We start from the raw sequence: 19,099 nt of genomic DNA, 5'->3' as shown, positions 1-19,099 counted from the left end.
ATTAGATAAAAATATAACAAGCTTAATAGTATTTTGTTAAGAAAAAGACTATGTTCCTTATATACCAAGTAGGTAATACCTCTCAATACTTAAAAATAGATATATTTAACTCTCAAACAAGAGAGACCTACCTTGGCTCTTTCTTTTGTTAACCTTGGCCATGACTGACCAGATTCACCTTTTCGTAAACAACATAAGATTGATCTGTCCGTTCTTTTATGCTTAGAATCCTAAAAAGAAAACAAAAGCACCATTTTTCTCCAGTATCATTTAAGGATAGAAAGTAACTTTTGAAAAAAAAAAAAAAAAAAGTAACTTTTGCTATTCTTCATCTCACCTTTCTACTTTTCCTTAACTCTTAAAGAAACACCCTAAAATTAAGCATTTCACAAATTAGAAAACACCCACAAAAAACTTCTAAGTATGATACAATTATAGATCACTTTAATGATTCTATCCTTAGTCTCTAGAATAAAAACCCCGAGTATAGAATAAAAGACTATGCTGAGAAATAACAAAGGGGGGGGGGGAATATTGCAAAATGCTTTCTTTTTTATGCAAAACATTCTTAATTTGCTTCTCAACTGCTAAAAAGAAAATTACTTTTTACTACTAAAAATGTCTGAAGTTTATGTTTCCTCCCAACTGAAAACCAGAGTACTTACATTTGGATCAATACAATGAAAAAGATCAATTTCATTTAAATGTTTAAAATTATCACTTCCTCCAAGGCAACTGTTAAAAAAAGAGAAAATATGCCTCTATAAGGACAGGGAGTAACGTCAATGAAAAAAGTATCTGAAATTTGCATTTTATTCTAATGATTCAAAAGTGTTAATTACCTGAAGGTAAGTTTTGATTTCTCAAAATTTACATTAACATCTTTACTGTCTTCAACACAAAATTCAATAAAGACATAGTCCCTTCGATCGTACCATTTTGCAGAAGCAGGCTGCCTACAAGGCAATAAGGTTAGATAGTCATTCAGACAGCATTAAGTGGGTAGTTATATAATCTCCAAGTTTTAGCATGTAGTAAATATATTTATTCACCCCCCCACCTCCATTATAGCACCAATTATTTTAGCCAGTTTAATAAATTTTAAAGTGAAACAATATTCATTCCCGAAGACGTACACTCCAAATTACAACATTGGTTCTTCAGAAAGTGTAGTTCTAGAACATTCATTTATTTCCTAACAAGAGGGTAATTAACCTTTTACCTAGTACAGAGCACATTCAGTGCTACTCCCAAAAGGCAAACTTACAGAATTAATAAAGAAGAACTAAATCACGGCCAACTGATATCATCCAACATCTATACTAAGAATGCTAGACATGTGAGGGAAATGGGGGGGGGAGGGGAGTCAAGCCCCCCCGAACAAAACAAAACCCCAAATCAGTCATCTTAAAAAGTAAAACAAAAAGTCCTCACCTGAAGACTTCTTATCATAAAAGGAATTTTTTGAGGGGGTATGGGGCGACAGGGGTGGATGATCATGATATGTCTTTCCGGCTATAAAGTTGACTGTGATTCAGTGATCCTATGGGACAGAGCAGAACTGCTCCACAGGGTTTTCTAAATTGTCATCTTTACAGGATAATCTGGTGGCACAAAGGTAAAGCAAGCATGCCTACTAACTGTAAGGTTAAAAGCTGACATCCACCAGTCACTTAGAAAGCAATCCCTAGCAATCTACTCTAATAAACGACATATACGAGGGAAACCTGTAAGGCAGTTCCATTCTACAATGTATGGTGGTTATGGACCTAGCAATTCTTACAAAAGCAGCTTGTCTTTTTCCCTGTGAAGCCACTGCATGGGTTCAAACTGCTAATCTTAAAAGCTGAGCATTTAAATATTTCATCACCGGCCCTGGAGTCACTGATCAGATTCCTACCCATATACATATAAACTGCATATTCTTCCTTGCTTTTTTTGAACCTTTATTTATGATAAATGGATAATACTCTAGTTGGGAGGAAATGTCTTTACAGAGGAACTTCAGCTAATCAATGAGGAAGAAAATCAAAGGAAAAAAAAATCGGTCACTTTGCAACCCCTACAATACATAAACTAAGGTGCACCTGATTCAAGGTCTTTTTTAATTACTTGCTTTACATCTGAAAGTAAGAGAACAGAAGAATCGCTGCCTTTGAAATGTGGTATTGGATAACAGTACTGAATATTCCATGGAGTGCTGACAAATACGTACTAAAGAATGTGCAACCAGATGCTACTTGGCGGCAAGGATGATTAAGCTTTGTCTCACAAACTCTGGGCTGTTAGGAGCAGCGAGTCCTTGGAAAAGATCAAGTTTAGAAGGGTGGAGAATCAGTGTGAGAGAGGAAGACTCTCACCAAGATGGACTGACATTGTGATTTTAACAATAGGTTCAATTATATCAGAGATCATGAGAATGACACAGGATAGGGCAAGATCAAATCTGTTGTTCAAAGGGTCTCTAAGAGTCACAGTCAACACTACCACCAAAAATTACTTTATTAATCTTGATCTTAAGAAAATATGAGGAAAAGGAATCACTGAAAGTTAAATTATTCCAGACAGTAATCTAAAACGTGGTTTCTTCCACTTCCATAATAGCTTGCCTCTGGAAACCCTATGAACCTGGAGAGAGGATGAAAGGCACCCAAGTGTTGAGGACTCTCCCTCGGTTGCTGTGAGTCGCCCGCGACTCAACAGCACTTAACAACAATTACATGAAAGAATGGGGGGAATCCCTGCCGTATATTAAAAGACTTAAAATTTGAGAATTACCTTAAAAGAGATTTAGCCAAGAAGTACAATTGTGAATGTGGGTCTCTTTCTTCAGTCAAATGAATGAAAAGAATTAGACATACAATGATATGGATATAGATGGAATATATACACACAGATTGTTGTTGTTTTTTAAAAAAAATCTTCCCCCACCCCTTTTTGTGTTGTGTGCTGTCAAATTGGATCCAACCGACACAGGAGACTGTCCCTCTTCTTCCAGCGGAGTATCTGGTGGAATCAAACCACATACCTTAAGGACTGCAGTGCAGTTTCTTGCCAGTAGGTCAACAAGAGCTCCCTAAATTGTTAACTTTGATAGATGTGTACAATATTGCTTTTATGAAAAGCTTCACATAAGAGGATGAAGCCCAAGAGGTATGTTTTAAAATATTTTAGGAAAGGTTAAAAGGGATAAAGTAATATGACTAAAGTCTTAAATCTTAATTAGGATTAAATAAGAATTCCATACTATTGACTTTTTTAGGGGTATCTGAAAATAACTTTAAAGACATCAATATTTTGACATCTTATGTTTTCTTCCTTTGGAATAACCCAGACTATTTAGGAAATTTAGCATTTAAGAACTAAAAAATAAAATCTTTTCATTTAAGACACAAGAAATGATTAATAAAAAAGTTTACCTCCCATATTAATGGTCCAATTATATTTACTGTAAAATGCTAAAAACTGTTGCTTGGTTAAACTGTATCTACTTGCTATTGCTATCCAGATCACTGACCCTGTGGTAACAGTTAAAACTGAGTAATGGACACATTCATTTTAGTATATTTTTGTAGTAAACATAAAAATCTGCTTAGTAAAAGAATTTTTTTCTAATGTTTCACAAGTGACAATCTCAACTCTGGTAAATAAAATGCTTTTGCAACAATTTAATAAACTAATCTGGCTAAACCCTCAAGTAAAATAATTTCCTGAAGATTCCAATCAGTAGCACTTTACTGAGTCCTCTTGGCGTAAGGGAGTAAACGTGGTGTGTTCAAACCCACTGTGTCAATCCATTTTGTTGAGGGTCTTCCTCCTCTTTTTCTGTCCCTCCACCATCTCCACCAAGTCTTTTTCCAAGGCCTACTGCCTCCTGACATGTTCATTCAAAGTATCCAAGACTCCAGCTTCATGTTAAGAGCATTCTGGTTGCACTCCCTCCAAGACAGACCTGTTGGTTCTTGAGATAATTCAGTACTCTAATCCAACACAAGTTGAAAGCACAGATTCTTCTGTCATCTTTATTCATTATCCAACTTTCAGATGCCTATTTTCTCAATACAACATGTTTTTATTTCATGACTGCTGTTTACCAGGGGTGTTTATTACACATCCAAGTAAAAATTAAATCTATGACAACTTCTATCTTTTCTCCATCTATCAAGATGTTACCTATCACGAATTTTTGAGTTTTTTTAATTTGTTTTCTTAATGTTGAGCTGTAATTCATATTAAAGCTGTAGTCTATTCTTCAGCAAGTGCTTTAAATCCTCTTTACTTTCTACAAATTATGTCATCTGCCTATCAGATTATTGATAAGTTTCCTTCCAATCTTGATACCACAAATAGCAATGCTGTCGTTGTATATTCATAACTAAAACTCTAGGTTTTGAGACAGTAAAAATCACTAGGGAGGAGACTGCCCATCGTTCTCCCACAGAGCGCTGGTGTCTTTGTGTCAGTAGTATAGCTCCTCACCACCAGAGCTCCCAATAGACCAAATAGGAGAGAAAGGATACAACTTTGACACCCATCTTTTCTAATTTTAAACCATGTAGTGATCTCTTGTTCTGGTCAGGTAACTGTTTCTTGGTCTAAATAAAAGTTTTGTATGAGAACATGTATGAGTTCTGAGATTTCCATGACCTTTACTGTCAGTGACTTTACCCAGGCAACAAAGCATTAAGTAAACATTTTTCTGGTATTTCATGCCTTCAGCCAAGATCTACCTGATGTCAGCGAAGACCTCCCTGGTGCAAGAGCATCTTCTGAATTGAGTTTGAATTTCTGGTAGTTATCAAACTGCTGATGTTGTTCCAGCTGTTCTGAAGAATCTTCAGTAAGATTTTAGTTGTTGTCGGTGATATTAATTATAATATTCAGTAACGCCCACATTTTGTTGGATCTCTTTTTTAGAATGGGAATACACCTCTCTTCTAGTCAGGTGACCACGTCTTTCTAATTTGTTGGCACAGACTAGTGAATAAATAGGTCAATGGCTACATCTCTTTGTTGAAAACCTTGTCAATTAGCATTCCATCAATTTCTAGGGCCTCATTTTTTGACCCATGTCTTCAGTGCTGCTTTGAATGTCTTTCTTCATTACCACTGGTTCTTGATCACATGCTACCAGTATCAACCAATTCTTTTTTGGTACAGTTACTATGCATTTCTTTGTTTGTTTTTTCTACTATGTATTTCTTCTATCTCCTTTTGATAAATCTTGAATCATTCAAGATTTTGCCCACACATTCCCTTGTACTAAAATTCCAACTTTTAATTTGTTCCTTTAAACTCTATTTTTTAAAATAACATTGGCTTCTATATTAAAATTCCTAATGATTGTAGTAGTAGTAACAGTAATATAAATCTAAGGCAGACAATCTTCTTTACTGCATACTAACTTTAAAGGTGGGCAGAACTTACTGTGGGACATTCCATGCTCTTCACAGAAGTATTTACAAGTTCAACATTAAGAACAGTAAGCAAACTCAAACACAACTAAACCATGTAACCTAAAATTCTCTTCTACAGTTTCAAGTTTCTGTCAGCCTGTCTTAAAAGGACAGAATGAGAGCTTTGTTTCCAAATACCAGAATTTTTTTTTCAGAGCTTCAGCTGTATTTTTAATTGAGATTTTAAGTTTATAAAGAACTTGGATTTCCATTCATTCATTGTTGTACATTTTCCTCCCTGCCCCCTCATCCTCAGTTTGCTTTTTTTCTTTGGGGAAAAAAGTTCTTTCATTGTTTTAATACAGTCCCTTCCCTTATGATTATGCAGCTCTTATTCTGGACTCTAGTATACACCTAATCATATATTCCTTTTATACAGTTCTCTCCCTCATCTGTTTCAATGCTGTGTACATTATTTATCCCCTCTTAATCCCCCCCCCCAGCTCCATGTCAGTCCTGTTTTATAACAGTGCCATTATGCAATATTTGTCTTTTTGTGACTGAGATATTTCACTCAGCATAATGTCCTTCCAGGGTCACCCTTTATGTATAATACTTAATGAAATTTTTGTTTTTCAGTGCTTCATATTATTCCATTGTGTGAATATACCACAGCTTCTCTATCCATTTGTTTGCAGATGGGCACTTGAGTTGTTTCCAACTCTTTGCTATTGTGAACAAAGCAGCAATAAACATGGATGTGTATTTATCTGCTTGGGTGGCAGTTCTGGTTTCTTTAGGCTATATTCCCAGTATTCGAAATGCTGGGTCAAATGGTATTTCTATTTCTAATTTTCTGAGTTTTAAAAAAATTTGTGTGTGTGTGTGTGTGTGCGCGCCCGCGCGCGCCATCAAATCAGAGATGACTGGTATAGGAGACTGTCCCTCCTTCTCCAGTAGAGCATCTGGTGGATTATTTCCAACTTTTGGATAAAGTTCTATACTGCCTTCCATAGTGGTTGCACCATTTTACCTTCCCACCAACAGTGAATAAGGGTTCCCGTTTCTCTACAACCTCGCCAGCATTTGTTGTTTGCTGCTCTGTTGCATTTTGCTATTCTTTTTGGGGTGCGATGATATCTCACAGTTATTTTCAAATACCAGGTATTTTTATTTTTTAGGATTTTTTTTACTTTATGATTTTAACAAGTTTACAGGAAAGTTAGATCTATTCATTCATCCATTGTTCCATTTTCTTCCCCCCCAGTTAACAAAAAAAAAAGATTCTTCATTGCTGCCATTAGAATTTTTTAATTGATAGAAATTGAATAAAAGTTTAGTATGTAGAAAATGACAAGTACAATTGAAAAACAGAGGTGTTCTAACAAAGTTTAATGGCAAAAAAATCTCCCAAAACTGGCTAAAATATTATTCCTACATTCATATTAGTATATTCTGTAAACATATCCACAAAACCAAACTTACTCTGCAATCTTTCCAACAAATGTCAGTAAAAGTAACAATAAAATTTTAAAAAAAGGAGCTATGATAGTTCACATACTAAATGTCACCTCTTTAAAGATTCCCATCACCTTCAATATTTTGTTCTGTTCTCATTGCTCTTATTCCATTTTCAAAGGTGAAAGTAAAAATTTTATTAGAAAACATATATCCCACTGAGAGGTCATTCTCCAAAAGATCTGGAGAAAGCAAAATTTTCACTTTTTAAGAATTTTATTTCAACTTAATTATGCTTACAAAACTCTGTTAATAGAATGCAGTTTAAAATATCCTACAAAATTTGGGAACAGAAACTTGGTATGTGGCTTAAGGTTTAAAAATGAAAAGGAGTTGTAGCTGTTTTTTCCCCCATCTATTACAATTATAAAGGTATAGAAGGGCCTTCTTCAAACGCTGAAACAGGCAGCAAGAACCTTAAGAAATGTCTTTGCTTCAGAAAAACAAGCTTACACTATAAAAGTACTAAATATCAGGAACAATTTTGTAGTTTCAATGCTAACTTAACCAAATTTAGAAACTAATCAATGTGCATATGAAAATGGCAGGGTCTACAAATGAGAATCCATGAGAATGCTTATATGAACAAAATGTGAATAAAGAATAGTGTGAAGAAAAAAAAATAGTGTGAAACAATGTATATGAACTTTTAAAATCAATTTTTTAAAAAGGGCAACCACAAAACACTGTCTACTTTCATTAACATGGAATGTGGATTGTAAATTTACATAAACCAAGACTCAAGTAATTCCTTAGCTCTGAATTCATACTACTAGTTAACCTGCTGAGGTCCACAAGGAAATCTGTGACACACTGGCTATAATAAATAAACTTCTACAACTTCTACAATAAATAAAAACTAAGTTTGATCTCTAAGCTTTTCAGTCTAAACTACTAAAGTACCACAGACAAGCAGGGTATTCTTCCCAAAGCGAACATTCAGAGTGATAAACCATGGGATTTATTTGGGTTTCAATGTGTATCAACATCTATATGTTAAATAGTCTCTAAAGTTTTAGAGATATTACTAAAAAAAAAAAAAAATAAAAGGATCTCCTTTTTTAAGACGAGAGCAGTGGTTCACATCAACCGAGCCTCAGCTCACTTTCACCAGAGCACACATTTTAAATAAAGCTATCTGCTATAACATAGGGGAGGGAGAGGAGAAGAAAGAATAGAGTATCAGGTACCAAGTTTTAAGAACTTTATCTAAAACACTTAGCCTCTTGCAAATTTTCACTATTATAAAGAATCTTTTTATCATTGTTAAGGAGGAGGGGAAGGACTGCTAAGAAAAATTATCCAATTATCGCAATTTTGATATTTTACTAAATGTAAATTTTACTAACAGAAAGGTGAATCAAAAACAAATGGGACGATTTTGGGAGGACAGCATGGAAGAATTCCAACACTAGAGGAATACAAAAAGAAGCAACAGGTAATCCAAAGAGTATTTGATATAATAGAAATTTGCAGCCTATATGACTCTTAGCTCTAACAACTAATACTTTCACCATAGTTCCAACATCTTGAGTTCCCCTTTCTGTTGCACTTCCAAACTCCAGAAGTCTGTATAAGTAGTTACTCAAGACTCTCACAAAGAAAGCCTAAAAAACTTTGAGGTCTGTACATCAAAATTTAGTGAAGCAAAGCTAAACACCCAGAATGCAATTAAAGGCCTGAACATCCTAGTCAATGTCATAACAATTCAAATATGGGCAGAGGGTAGGAGTATACATAATCATCATACTCTACTCTCATTTTCCATTATTTCTGTATCACTCTGCTTTGAGTCTTCTAGCAATCTAATCTTTTAATTTTATTTTACTGTGTCTCCAAAATCTTTAACAAACCAATCACTGTTACTATTTGATAAATTAGTATTATAGGGAAACTTTTTAGTTCCCAGATCCAAAATAATTCCATCAACACACAAAACGTAAAAGCAACAGCAGTAACAAAGTGTTCATAAGGACAGTTCAAAGCTGTCATAGTTTAATGGTAGGAAGCTGACTACTGTTCCCAAGAAAAGAGCTTGGAGATACCACTCTCCTCTTCAACAGCTTGCTGAAAAACAAATGCTCATTTTTTTTTTTAGAGTGAAACTCCTTTTTGAGGTATTTTGAGAAAAGAGGGTATACTCTTTTCCAACTCCCCACCTCACGAAGAGCATAATGTGAGCTTTGGAAAAAAGCAGGGGATGTGTGTTCTGACTCTTTTCTAGACTTCCTAAACACAGCAAAGTCTCAAGAGAATATAAACCGGGGCGGGGGGGAGACAGGACGGACGACGACACGGACACAAACCACCCCAAAAACACTCAAAGCTTTTATTTATAATGGATTCTTTAAAAGTCTACTGCTCAATCACTGGCCAACAATCTGTCTTCCAATTAATTCAGCACAAGATCAACACTAGATTCCATTTAATCTCAACTCTCAGTTAAGCACCACTTAAATGTACTTTAACATTTGACTGGAGATTTTTAAATATTAAATGTTTTTTGCACATGGTTCCAGGTACTGTTCTGAAATTCTAGGGATACATATAGCAGTCAACAAAACAGATTTAAAGAAATTTATCCCTTAAATTTATATTCATTAGTTAAAATTGTAACCAAAAACTAAAAACAAACAAACCCGCACAAAACAAAACAAAACATTGGGAAATCAGATTCATCACAAGTTATAGTACATCTTTCTTCTGATATAAATAGTTGGTATATTACAGGTTACGGTGTTTTGAAGCCTACTGGTAAAGAGCTATGTCGCCAACCCAACGGCAGGTGGTTCAAATTCACTAGTCGCTCTGTGGGAGAAAAATAGGCTATCTTTTCCCTTCTGGTTTATGGCTTTTAGGTCAGTTATGAGTTGTACAGAACAGTAATACATAGCATCACAGACATTTTAACCCTCTTATTTGTCAAGCAGCATTGTGTTTGTCTGAATCGCTCTAAATTGTGAAAACAACATTAACAAGATGACTACTTTTTTGTTATCTGTTGCCATGGAATAACTCCAGCTCCCTGCAAAGTTTTCAAGGCTGTAACCTTTCAGAAACAGATCACTATGATTGTTTTTCAAGGTGCTTCTGGGTGGGCCAATTACCAATCTTTGGGCTAATAGTTTAGAGCTTAACCATTTGACTACCATCCCCTGGGATTCCTAGACATAATATGGGGTGAAAACATTTTGGGTATAGGAATAAAAGTATTCATTCCTATGAAGAGTCATCCACTTCCTAAACATGCCTCTGGAAACACCTTTGAGAAATGATAGTTATAGAAAGGCTTCAGGTCTTTTGGTCATAGGGTCACTATGAGTCGTGCTCGACTCAACAGCAATCAACACAACAACAATGAAGAAAAGTCATCGAAACAAAATTAGTGAATCTTTTCTATATTCGAGTATCTTTAAAAATAGTAGGGGGAAAAAAAAAAGTCCTAAACACTGGGGTGGGGGGAGGATGGAAACAGTACCAAAAAAAGAAAAAAAAAAAGAAAAAAAAAAAAAGTTTTTAGTGCCATCAAATGGAATACAACTCATAGTGACCCTGTGAATAATATGAACTCTGTCCTAAGCAGTGTCACCCTCATCATCTGACATACTCAAGTAGCAGTTACTGTGTCAATTCATCTGATTGAGGTTCTACCTCTTTCATTGATTTTTCCAAACATGATGTCCTTATCCAAGGAATAGCCTCTCCTAACAACATGTCCAAAGTATATGAGGTGAAGCTTTGTCATCTTTGAGATAACAAAAAAGAAAAAGTTGGTAACTGCTATATAAAAATAAAAAAACAATCCTGGGTTCATAAATTGAGTTGTTTTTCTTTGCTGGTTATCAGAAAAGTTTAGTCAACAATGTCAGTATAAAACTCACACATTCTTTATTCAAGGAAACGTAAAGATATGTGCTAATACTATAATAGAAATCCTGTGAAGATGAAGTGATAAACATACAATGTTAGAGATCCCAAATTGTGCCCCAAGGTACATTAAGGCACTAAGTTGCTATTGTTGATTGCCTTCTTGGTGAGAGGCTCTTAGCAACCCTATGAACAAAAGGCCTAAAGCCCCTCTACAACTACTGCTATTTATCAAAGTTCACAGTTTCCAGAGGCATGTTGTTTAGCAAGTGGATGCCACTCCTGCTTCCAAGGCACTAAAGACAAACTTAAAAGTGAACATTCATCTCCTTTACATTTGCAAAACTGGATTTTTGGTGATTACCGGGATAAACCCACAAACCAAAGTTGTTTCAATTCATGGCTCTTCTACAGGACAAGCAAAGCTCCATAATAAGGTTTCTGAGTTAGGGCTTCTACTTAACGGCAGCTGTTATGGACCAAATTATGTCCTCAAATATGTGTTGTAAATTCTAATCTCTATGCCTTTGATTTTAATCCATTCAGGAATCAGCTGTCTCAAATGTTACTGAGCAAGCAAAAGAGACAAGTGAGATTGAGGAAGACAGATGCCAAGACTAAATGGCTATTTCTAATGAACCCAAAGCTAAAGTGACAACTATCTTACTCTTGTGGTATTTATTATTGTAGCACTTTTAAGTCAGAATTTGGTCCTAGAAAAGTAGAGTGCTACTCTAATAGAGACCAAAAAAGTTAGTTTTGGAATTGGGCGGAAGCTGATATAGGTAGTGCAGTTATGCTGAAATAGGTGGAGAGTTTTGCTGCTAACCCAAAAGAGGCAACTCCTTGGTGATTCAAATCCACCACTGTGTGGATCTGATGGAGAGAGACGGGTAATTCCCTTACCTGCAATTTACAACCTCACGTAAACCCACTGGAAGAGCCAGATTTGAGGTGGTTCTAACTCAACAGCAAGCTGTTGTTAAAAAGTACACACAATGTGGGGTCATAATGAGCCAGAGCTAACCTTCCATCATTTAACAACAGTTGAAGTTAAGCAGCATAGGTTTTGAGCACTCAGTTGCAGATCAAAAAGGTCAGTAGTTTGAAATCACCAACCCAGAAATTATGTGGCGGTCTGTGACTATAAAGATTTACAGCTTCGGAAATGCTGAAGTAGTTCTCTTATCTGTAAAGTTATTATAAATTGGAATTAATTTTTATTTAAAACCAGTAGGCTTTCCCCTCTACCTGTTGCCTTTAAGAGACTGCTGTTATAATTACTAATAGCAACGACAATCTGGTGAGAGCTTAGAAGTGAGAAGAGCTTCAAACACTCTTAACATCTTAAATAAATATGGCACAAGCGACAGAATGTTACTAGAAATGTGGATATTAAATGTGCTTCTGGTGAGGCGTAAAAAACACACCACCACAAAAAATCATCACAATTCTTTTTATGCAGTGGCAAAGAATTTGCCTTAATTATCCCAAATGTTTAGTGTCAAGTACAACTTGATAAGGTCATACAATCTTCTGTTAAACAGAGTTAACCTATGACTGATGGACTAACCATCACAGCCAAAACCTCACAAACTTAGATTGAAAGAGACAAGTAAATGAAAGGAGACAATCTGCCTCTTCAAATGCTACAGAATTCTTATCCTCCATGAGCTATTCCTGAAGATTAGCAGAACTGATGGGAAGTAGAACCTTCTCATTTCAGAGTGCAACTTCAAACAAATGGATCCTCACTAACTAGGTTCCAGAGAGTGGAACTCCTGTTAAAAGGGAAGCAAAGAGGGCAGGACTACTGTTCAAAGGTGAAGGTTATTATGTATAAGAAGAAGAATTGGGCATAGTAAGGAGGCAGGGTTGCTACTCAAGACAAGGGACTGTCCAAATCTGATGAAGCAGAGTTGCCATCCAAAAGGACATAAAAGAGAGAGCTGAAGCCCAGGGCTGAATCCAGGGCAAAGCCACTGCTTAAACTGGAAACCAGTAACTCAAAATTTAGATTTCATAGGTTTAAAGAATGGTCTCAATGTATATTTGACTTAGATCATTCAGAAGATGAGATGTTGGACTTGGCATTAAGACGCAGGATTACTGTGATGAAACCACTAAATGTGGTTTGCATAATCAAGAGCATGAAGCGGGGCAGGGTAGAATGCTATGAATTATGTTCCTTCAAAACACATTGTAAAAACTACTACATCTATGGTTATAATTCCAATTTAGCAACAGACTATCTTTGATATGCTAATCAATAGTGTAAAATATATTTTGAGACAAATTACAAGATAAAAAGAACAGAGCATGACAGGACTGCCAATACAGGTCTTGTGAATATTGTCCATGAGTAGCAACTCATGAAGAAACAAGGGCCTTCCTCTGGAGAGGACATCAACATCCTTCCCCTGTAACTGATAGTCACTCACTTGTGGTATTTCTCTGACAGGGGCACTAGATAGCTTAGACAGCAGCTAATAAAAAATAAATTGTTCTGTGCTTGCTTCGGCAGCACATATACTAAAAATTGGAACGATACAGAGAAGATTAGCATGGCCCCTGCGCAAGGATGACACGCAAATTTGTGAAGCGTTAAAAAAGGAAAAAAAAAATAAATAAAAAAATAAATCGTTCTTATTTATCTGAACAATAAATTCACAAAATATTGTGTGGACCCAAAATCTGAATTAAAATTGACTAGCAGCAGCAGCAGCAGCGAAAAGATATCAAGGCAAGAAACACAAACATGGTTGTGAACCTCTATGCTCTGGTGGCCTAGAAGCTGCACTGCAATCTCAAAGGCACCCAGTTCAAGGCTCTGTGGCAGAAGGAGACAATCTCCTCCTGTGCAATTAACTGTCTCTAAAAACCTGCTCAGCTATGGGTCGGTTCCAACTCTACAGTACACAACAAACAAGATACTAGTGGCTTGTTAAGAGCTGACTGCAACTCGTAGCTGACCGTATGAACAGTAGACCTGAATCCTATCTACTCCTGTGCCTTCTGCATTATCTGATAATACTTTATCTCATTGCTGCAGCCACTGTGTCAATGCACGTGGTTGAGGGTCCTCCTCTTTTCATGGACCCTCCAGCTTTCCAAGGAACAGCCTAACAACATGCTTAAACTATATGAGAAGAAGTTCTGCCATCTTTGCCTATAAGGAGCATTCTGGCTGCACTTTTCCAAGACATTATGTGTTTGTTCTTTTGGCTGTCCATGGGACACTCAGCAGTCTTCACTAACACCAGATTCAGAGGCAGCAATCCATCTTCTGTCATTCCTATTCATGGTCCAGTTCTCAGATGCATAGCTGGTGACTGAAAAGACCATGGCTTGAATCAGGTGCACCGTAAGTCTTTAGGCCGACATCATTGCTCTTCATTACTCTGGAGGGACTCTGACAGCAGACTTTCCCAGTGAAAGATGTCTTTTGATGTTGACTGGACCCAAGCAAGATGAAATAATCAACAACTTCACTCTATAGTCCATCTATCATATTGCCTGTTGGCCTAGTGTTAAGAATCATGCTTTCTTAATGCTGAGATGTAATCCATACTGCAGGCTGTAGTTTTTAATCATCTGCAACAAGTGTTTCAAGTTATCCTCAGTTTTAGCAAGCAAGGTTGTGACACCTGTATAACAAAGGTTGTTGATCCTAGGATCCTGATGCCACGTTCTTCTTCATAAAGTCCTACTCATCCAATGATTTGTGTCATGTTAGTGACTTAGTGGAAAGGAATTACACTGCCAATCTAAAGGAAAGTGGTTTGAACCCACCACCTCTTCCACAGAAGATGAGCAATCTTGTTTCATGCAATTTACTGCCTCTAAACTCACTGAAGGGTCAGCTGTGAATCTGTTCTGACTCAGTGGTAAACGATAGGTCCTTCAAGGGTTAATTTAATAAGCCAATGTTGTTCTTGCCTCCAAGAGTTCAATCTCTTTCAAGTAACTCAATAACCTTGCAGTCTCACTTTCGAGCTTGCATTCTTTTAATATTCTCCCAAAGTAGATAGAATTTTTCCTTCATAAGTCAAGTCAACTATATTCCTTTTTTAAAAACAAAACTACCTTTTATTACCTCCATTATAGGCACATTGTATGGCCTCAGTTCCCCATCACCGGAAGTGGCCCAAGTTTTAAAGAAACAGAATCTTAAGATTATACAGTACAGCTGAACTCCCGGATGCTGAGAAACTTATTTCCCTTTTTGGTGATGTGGAAAAAACAAAACCACTTTCTATCAGAGATTTCAAGTTCCAATTCTATTGGAGTTAGTGCCATAGAATACTAATTAGGACTGCATGAATTGGTGTTTTAAGAGCTAGATAGTGAACTGCCATCTTCCTGGAATATAGGAAAGTAAAAGATGTCTTGTAGAAGCAGGGGAAACTTAAGTTAATTTAAAATCCCTGCCAATTCAAACAGTAAATAACAGTATTTCCAGAGCAAAATATGCTGTTATATGGTGTCAAGTCAACTATACTCGGATATTATGTCTGTTTAGAGCTACAATGATTTGAAAAGGTTTGTATTACAAAGGGGTTTCCCCCCCCAAAGAGGCAATCACTACCTACCTATGACCTTAAAATTATATAACTTCCATTTTTAACAGATAAAATTTCCCAGAATTTTAATTTAGCATGTAATAGTCACTTGTATTGTGAGACATCTAGTTTCTAATTCCCTTCTAGTTAAAGTCTAACTGAGTGTAAAAACAAATCTAGTTGCCAGATTACATTGGTTAGGAAATCTATCCAGTACAAAGGCAATCATTAGTTATTCATCCTTAACTTGCCAATTATGCATTTCAAGTTGGAAATTACCTATATACTATGTACTGAGCTCATTGTAACAATATGCTTTATCGGCTTAATCCTTAAAGCTAAGTCAAGGTAAAGAGACAACTGCACTAATATTATTGAACAATTTATTACCTTGCAAGGTTAGATTTGAGTAGGTAATTTGAGAAGGCAGTGCTCAGTCTCCTTTAAGGCAGGCCAGTGATGGAGTACTCCTTTGTAAGTCACTTGACAAAACTTTTGTAAGCTGATTTATAGTAAATTTTTAATTGTGATTTTAATGCAAGGTTAAATTTGTGTTGACTTATAGTGAATTTTAACTAAGACATTAACAAAGAACTTTCAAATTAAGAAAAGTACATCCCAAAACCTTTATAAGAGACATCCAGTATGTTGTCTCTTCACATTATTTAAATGAGAGAGAAAAAAAAAGTTTATAGAGACATCAAAATGAACCAACCCTTTCCACAACTAAAACCCAAAGTCATGCGGTGGAAGTATCTGGCTTGGCAGGGCAACATGAAATGAATGCACTATGCCACCAAAGTGCCTCTCCCAAGAATAAATGGTTCAAGTAAAGATCTCTTCTAATTAAATAACTGACTTTATGTTTCTTATTTTTTATTATTTTGTGTGTATGTACCGTCAAATCGGATCCGACTGGTACAGGAGGAGATTGCCTTCCCCTCTTCAGCAGAGCTTCTGGTGGATTCAAACCTTGCACCTTCAGGATTGTGGTGCAGCTTCTAGCCACTAGGCCACCAGAGCCCCTTATGATGTTTCTTTCATAAATTCAAATAAGATCTCTAGATTTCACAAAATGACATGTTGTGTGCTGCTGAGTCGGAACTGACCCATAGCTGACTCTCTCGCAGGTTTTCAGAAGCTGTAAATCACACACGAGGAGATCGCCCAACCTTCTGCAGAGGAGCTGGTGGATTTAAACTGTGTGTCTTTGTGAATACAGCACAGCTTCTTAATCACTACAGCTCCCACAGTGAACATTTTAAAAGAATGTTAGAATTATTTGGCTTCTTAAAAAATTCTCATTATGAAGAAGCAGCTTTGCAAAAACAGTCCCTCTATTATTTTTTAAAACTCTTATTACTACATATTTCACCAGAGATCTATTAACTATTTTATGTGACCTACACTTGCGTTTCAATACCATTTAAAAAACATTATTTCCTAACGAAAAGATGTTTTTAAACATTTTATTACTTTAAAAACTGGTACTGTAAGGAAGGAGGATGAAAAAATTGGGCTTGGGGAAGGAGAAATACTGCTCTACCAATGTTCTCCATTTCTAACATTTTCAAAAGTATGTTGTTATGTGCTGCCCTTCCCTCTAGGGGGTTTTCAGATGTTGTAAATCACATGAGGAGAGTGCCCTTGAAGCAGCTGGTGGATTCAAACTCCATACCTCTGGGCTGGAAGAGCAACTCCTTAGCCACTAGGCCAAAGGACTATAATTTCTAATTTAAATAGTGGGAAACTACTAAACCAGAAACCTTAAGGGAAGTCATGGAAAGATATACTACAAAAATAGCCTACAGCTCTCAATTATAAACAAACCTCCCCAAATCCAACTAGGGTGGGCAGGAAATTAGTATTAACTTTCCCACTAATCCTATTCTATGTTCCATACTAACACATTAGAATTGAAATTTCAAAGGAAAAGGCAAAACTTCATATAAATACTCAAATCTAGAAGGGTGCCTCCAAAATTCTAAAGTAGTCTCTTGTAACAAATGCTTTATCTCAGGCATTATCTCTCATTCACCCTATTTCTCTTCTAATATACTTATCATCAAGATCACGGTTGAGCAAAACTTAAAATTTAATGTTATCTCGCGCTCATTATTTAGTCCCATTTCTGACTTCTACAAATTTTTAAATCTTGCTTTGTCAGAAACTCTAACTTTTAGGATAAAACCTCTTCCAACTATCTGTTCTCCATAAAAAATTTTTTAAGGAGCATTTAGTACCCCAAACACAACCAAACAGGTAACCCTTACATCAGAGAAGGTAAGCTTTTTCCTAAGAATGTACGGTCTTGGAAGTGGCAGTGCCATGAAATCTTATCTGGCTAAAAGCTTTATCCTTTAGGAGAAAGGAAGGCAAGAATTCGTAGTCAACTCTGAATAAACAAAAATTTGCTCAACAAAATAGTTCTTTATCTATTTAATCCTTTATAGGATAATGATAGCGCATTAACTGAATGTGCAACACAGATGATGGCCAAAAGTATTCATTCAGCTCAGCACGTGCAAAACGCCCTGCTCAACGGCCACCTCCTCTCCAGGCTGCCAGGATCACGGCTGAGCTTTGGGAACCTTCATTCCCTTCAAAAGATTAGAGTTAAGAGCAAGCCTGGTAAGGCCCATACTTAAGAAAATCAAGACACCCGAGTGGGCCGTAAGTTGTGGCGGCGGCGTGGCCTCCGTCCAGTTGCCTAGCAGTACCTGTCGCTCATGGCGGAGGGCCGCGTGGTGCGCTCGGGGAACACCCGGTCTCCCGGTGGCACCCACCGCAGGTGCACCTGGCCCAGGGCCTGGCCCGGTCCTGACCGAGCGGTAGAACCGGACTGCCAAGGCCAAGCGGCCATCCACGACGGTCCACGCCTCCGGGGCGCCCGCATGGCCAAACGCTCACTAAGGCCTAAAGCCAAGTTACAGAGAGTTCCGGGTAACCAAGACAACCAAGAAGAAGAAAGTAAAATCTACCGCACGGGGAAGCAAAGGAAAGGTTTGGAGGTGGGGAAAGCGGCCATCTGGAGGAAAAAATGTCCTCCACCCGCCAACAGCAACCGGAACAAGGATCCTGGCTCGCTCCCACCCTCAGGCACGAACGCTGGCCACCATGGAGCGGAACAAGCGGAGGCGCCGAAGGGTGGGGGGATGGTGGGGGGCGGCTTCCCGGCAGCCCCCCGGCGCGGCCTCGGCCTCCCTTCTGCTCCGACCTTCCCTCGGCGGGCTGTCGCACTCACATTGTGAACGGGGCAGGGGGACGGGCGAACGGGTGGGCGGGCCTCTCCTGTGGCAGTTGCTCGGAGATTGATTCCTCTCGGGTGGCGACTCCTGAGGTTTTTCCTCCCCAGTTGCAGCCTCTTCTGGCTTTCCTCAGGCGAAGGTGGCAGCGGCGGCGGACTCGACCTGGGAGCCCAGAATGCACCGCACAGAGAGAGCAGCTCCCCTGGTCGGAGAGTGAAGGAAAGTGTAGGAAAAGGGGCGCGAGGACAGAGAATGAACGTACGTGCGTGCGAGCGAGGGGTAAGGCCGGGCGGCGGCTGGTGACGCAGCAAAATACCCGGGCCCTGCCGCCGCGCGTGCGCAGTCCTTACTTTGGGGCTCCTGCGCGGCTTTCTAGAGCTATCTACGGGATGGGAGGAGCTTCCCAGCTCCTGCGAGATTCTTCCCGGCGGCGGCTCCGCCCATCGTCCTCGGGCCCGCAGCCGGCGAGTTCCCGCCTCGCCGCCCGCGCTTCGTGCTCGCTGTAGGA

At 37.9% G+C, this 19,099-nt stretch overlaps 1 protein-coding gene across 2 annotated transcripts in view; it reads right to left on the bottom strand.

The window, feature by feature from the left end:
* PTGES3 (prostaglandin E synthase 3 (cytosolic)) overlaps positions 1-18,814 on the bottom strand; it is a 31,805-nt gene extending 12,991 nt beyond the window's left edge. The window contains exons 1-4 of one of the 2 annotated variants that reach the window (XM_006897611.1): positions 18,588-18,814; positions 843-956; positions 666-735; positions 132-230 (exon numbers count right to left, since the gene is read on the bottom strand). In XM_006897611.1, coding sequence (XP_006897673.1) covers positions 132-230; positions 666-735; positions 843-956; positions 18,588-18,589 — 285 coding nt within the window. In that variant the 5' untranslated portion in view covers positions 18,590-18,814. The remainder of the gene's footprint in view (positions 1-131; positions 231-665; positions 736-842; positions 957-18,587) is intronic. The other variant, XM_006897612.1, reaches the window with a different exon arrangement.
* Positions 18,815-19,099: the final 285 nt, after the last annotated feature.

The sequence above is a fragment of the Elephantulus edwardii genome, unplaced genomic scaffold (genome assembly GCF_000299155.1).
Source record: "Elephantulus edwardii isolate Elephantulus edwardi_28Jun2011 unplaced genomic scaffold, EleEdw1.0 scaffold00212, whole genome shotgun sequence".
NCBI classification, from domain to species: Eukaryota; Metazoa; Chordata; class Mammalia; order Macroscelidea; family Macroscelididae; genus Elephantulus; species Elephantulus edwardii.
The sequence above is the reverse complement of the archived record's forward strand: the minus strand, read 5'-3'. Positions and strand labels throughout refer to the sequence as shown.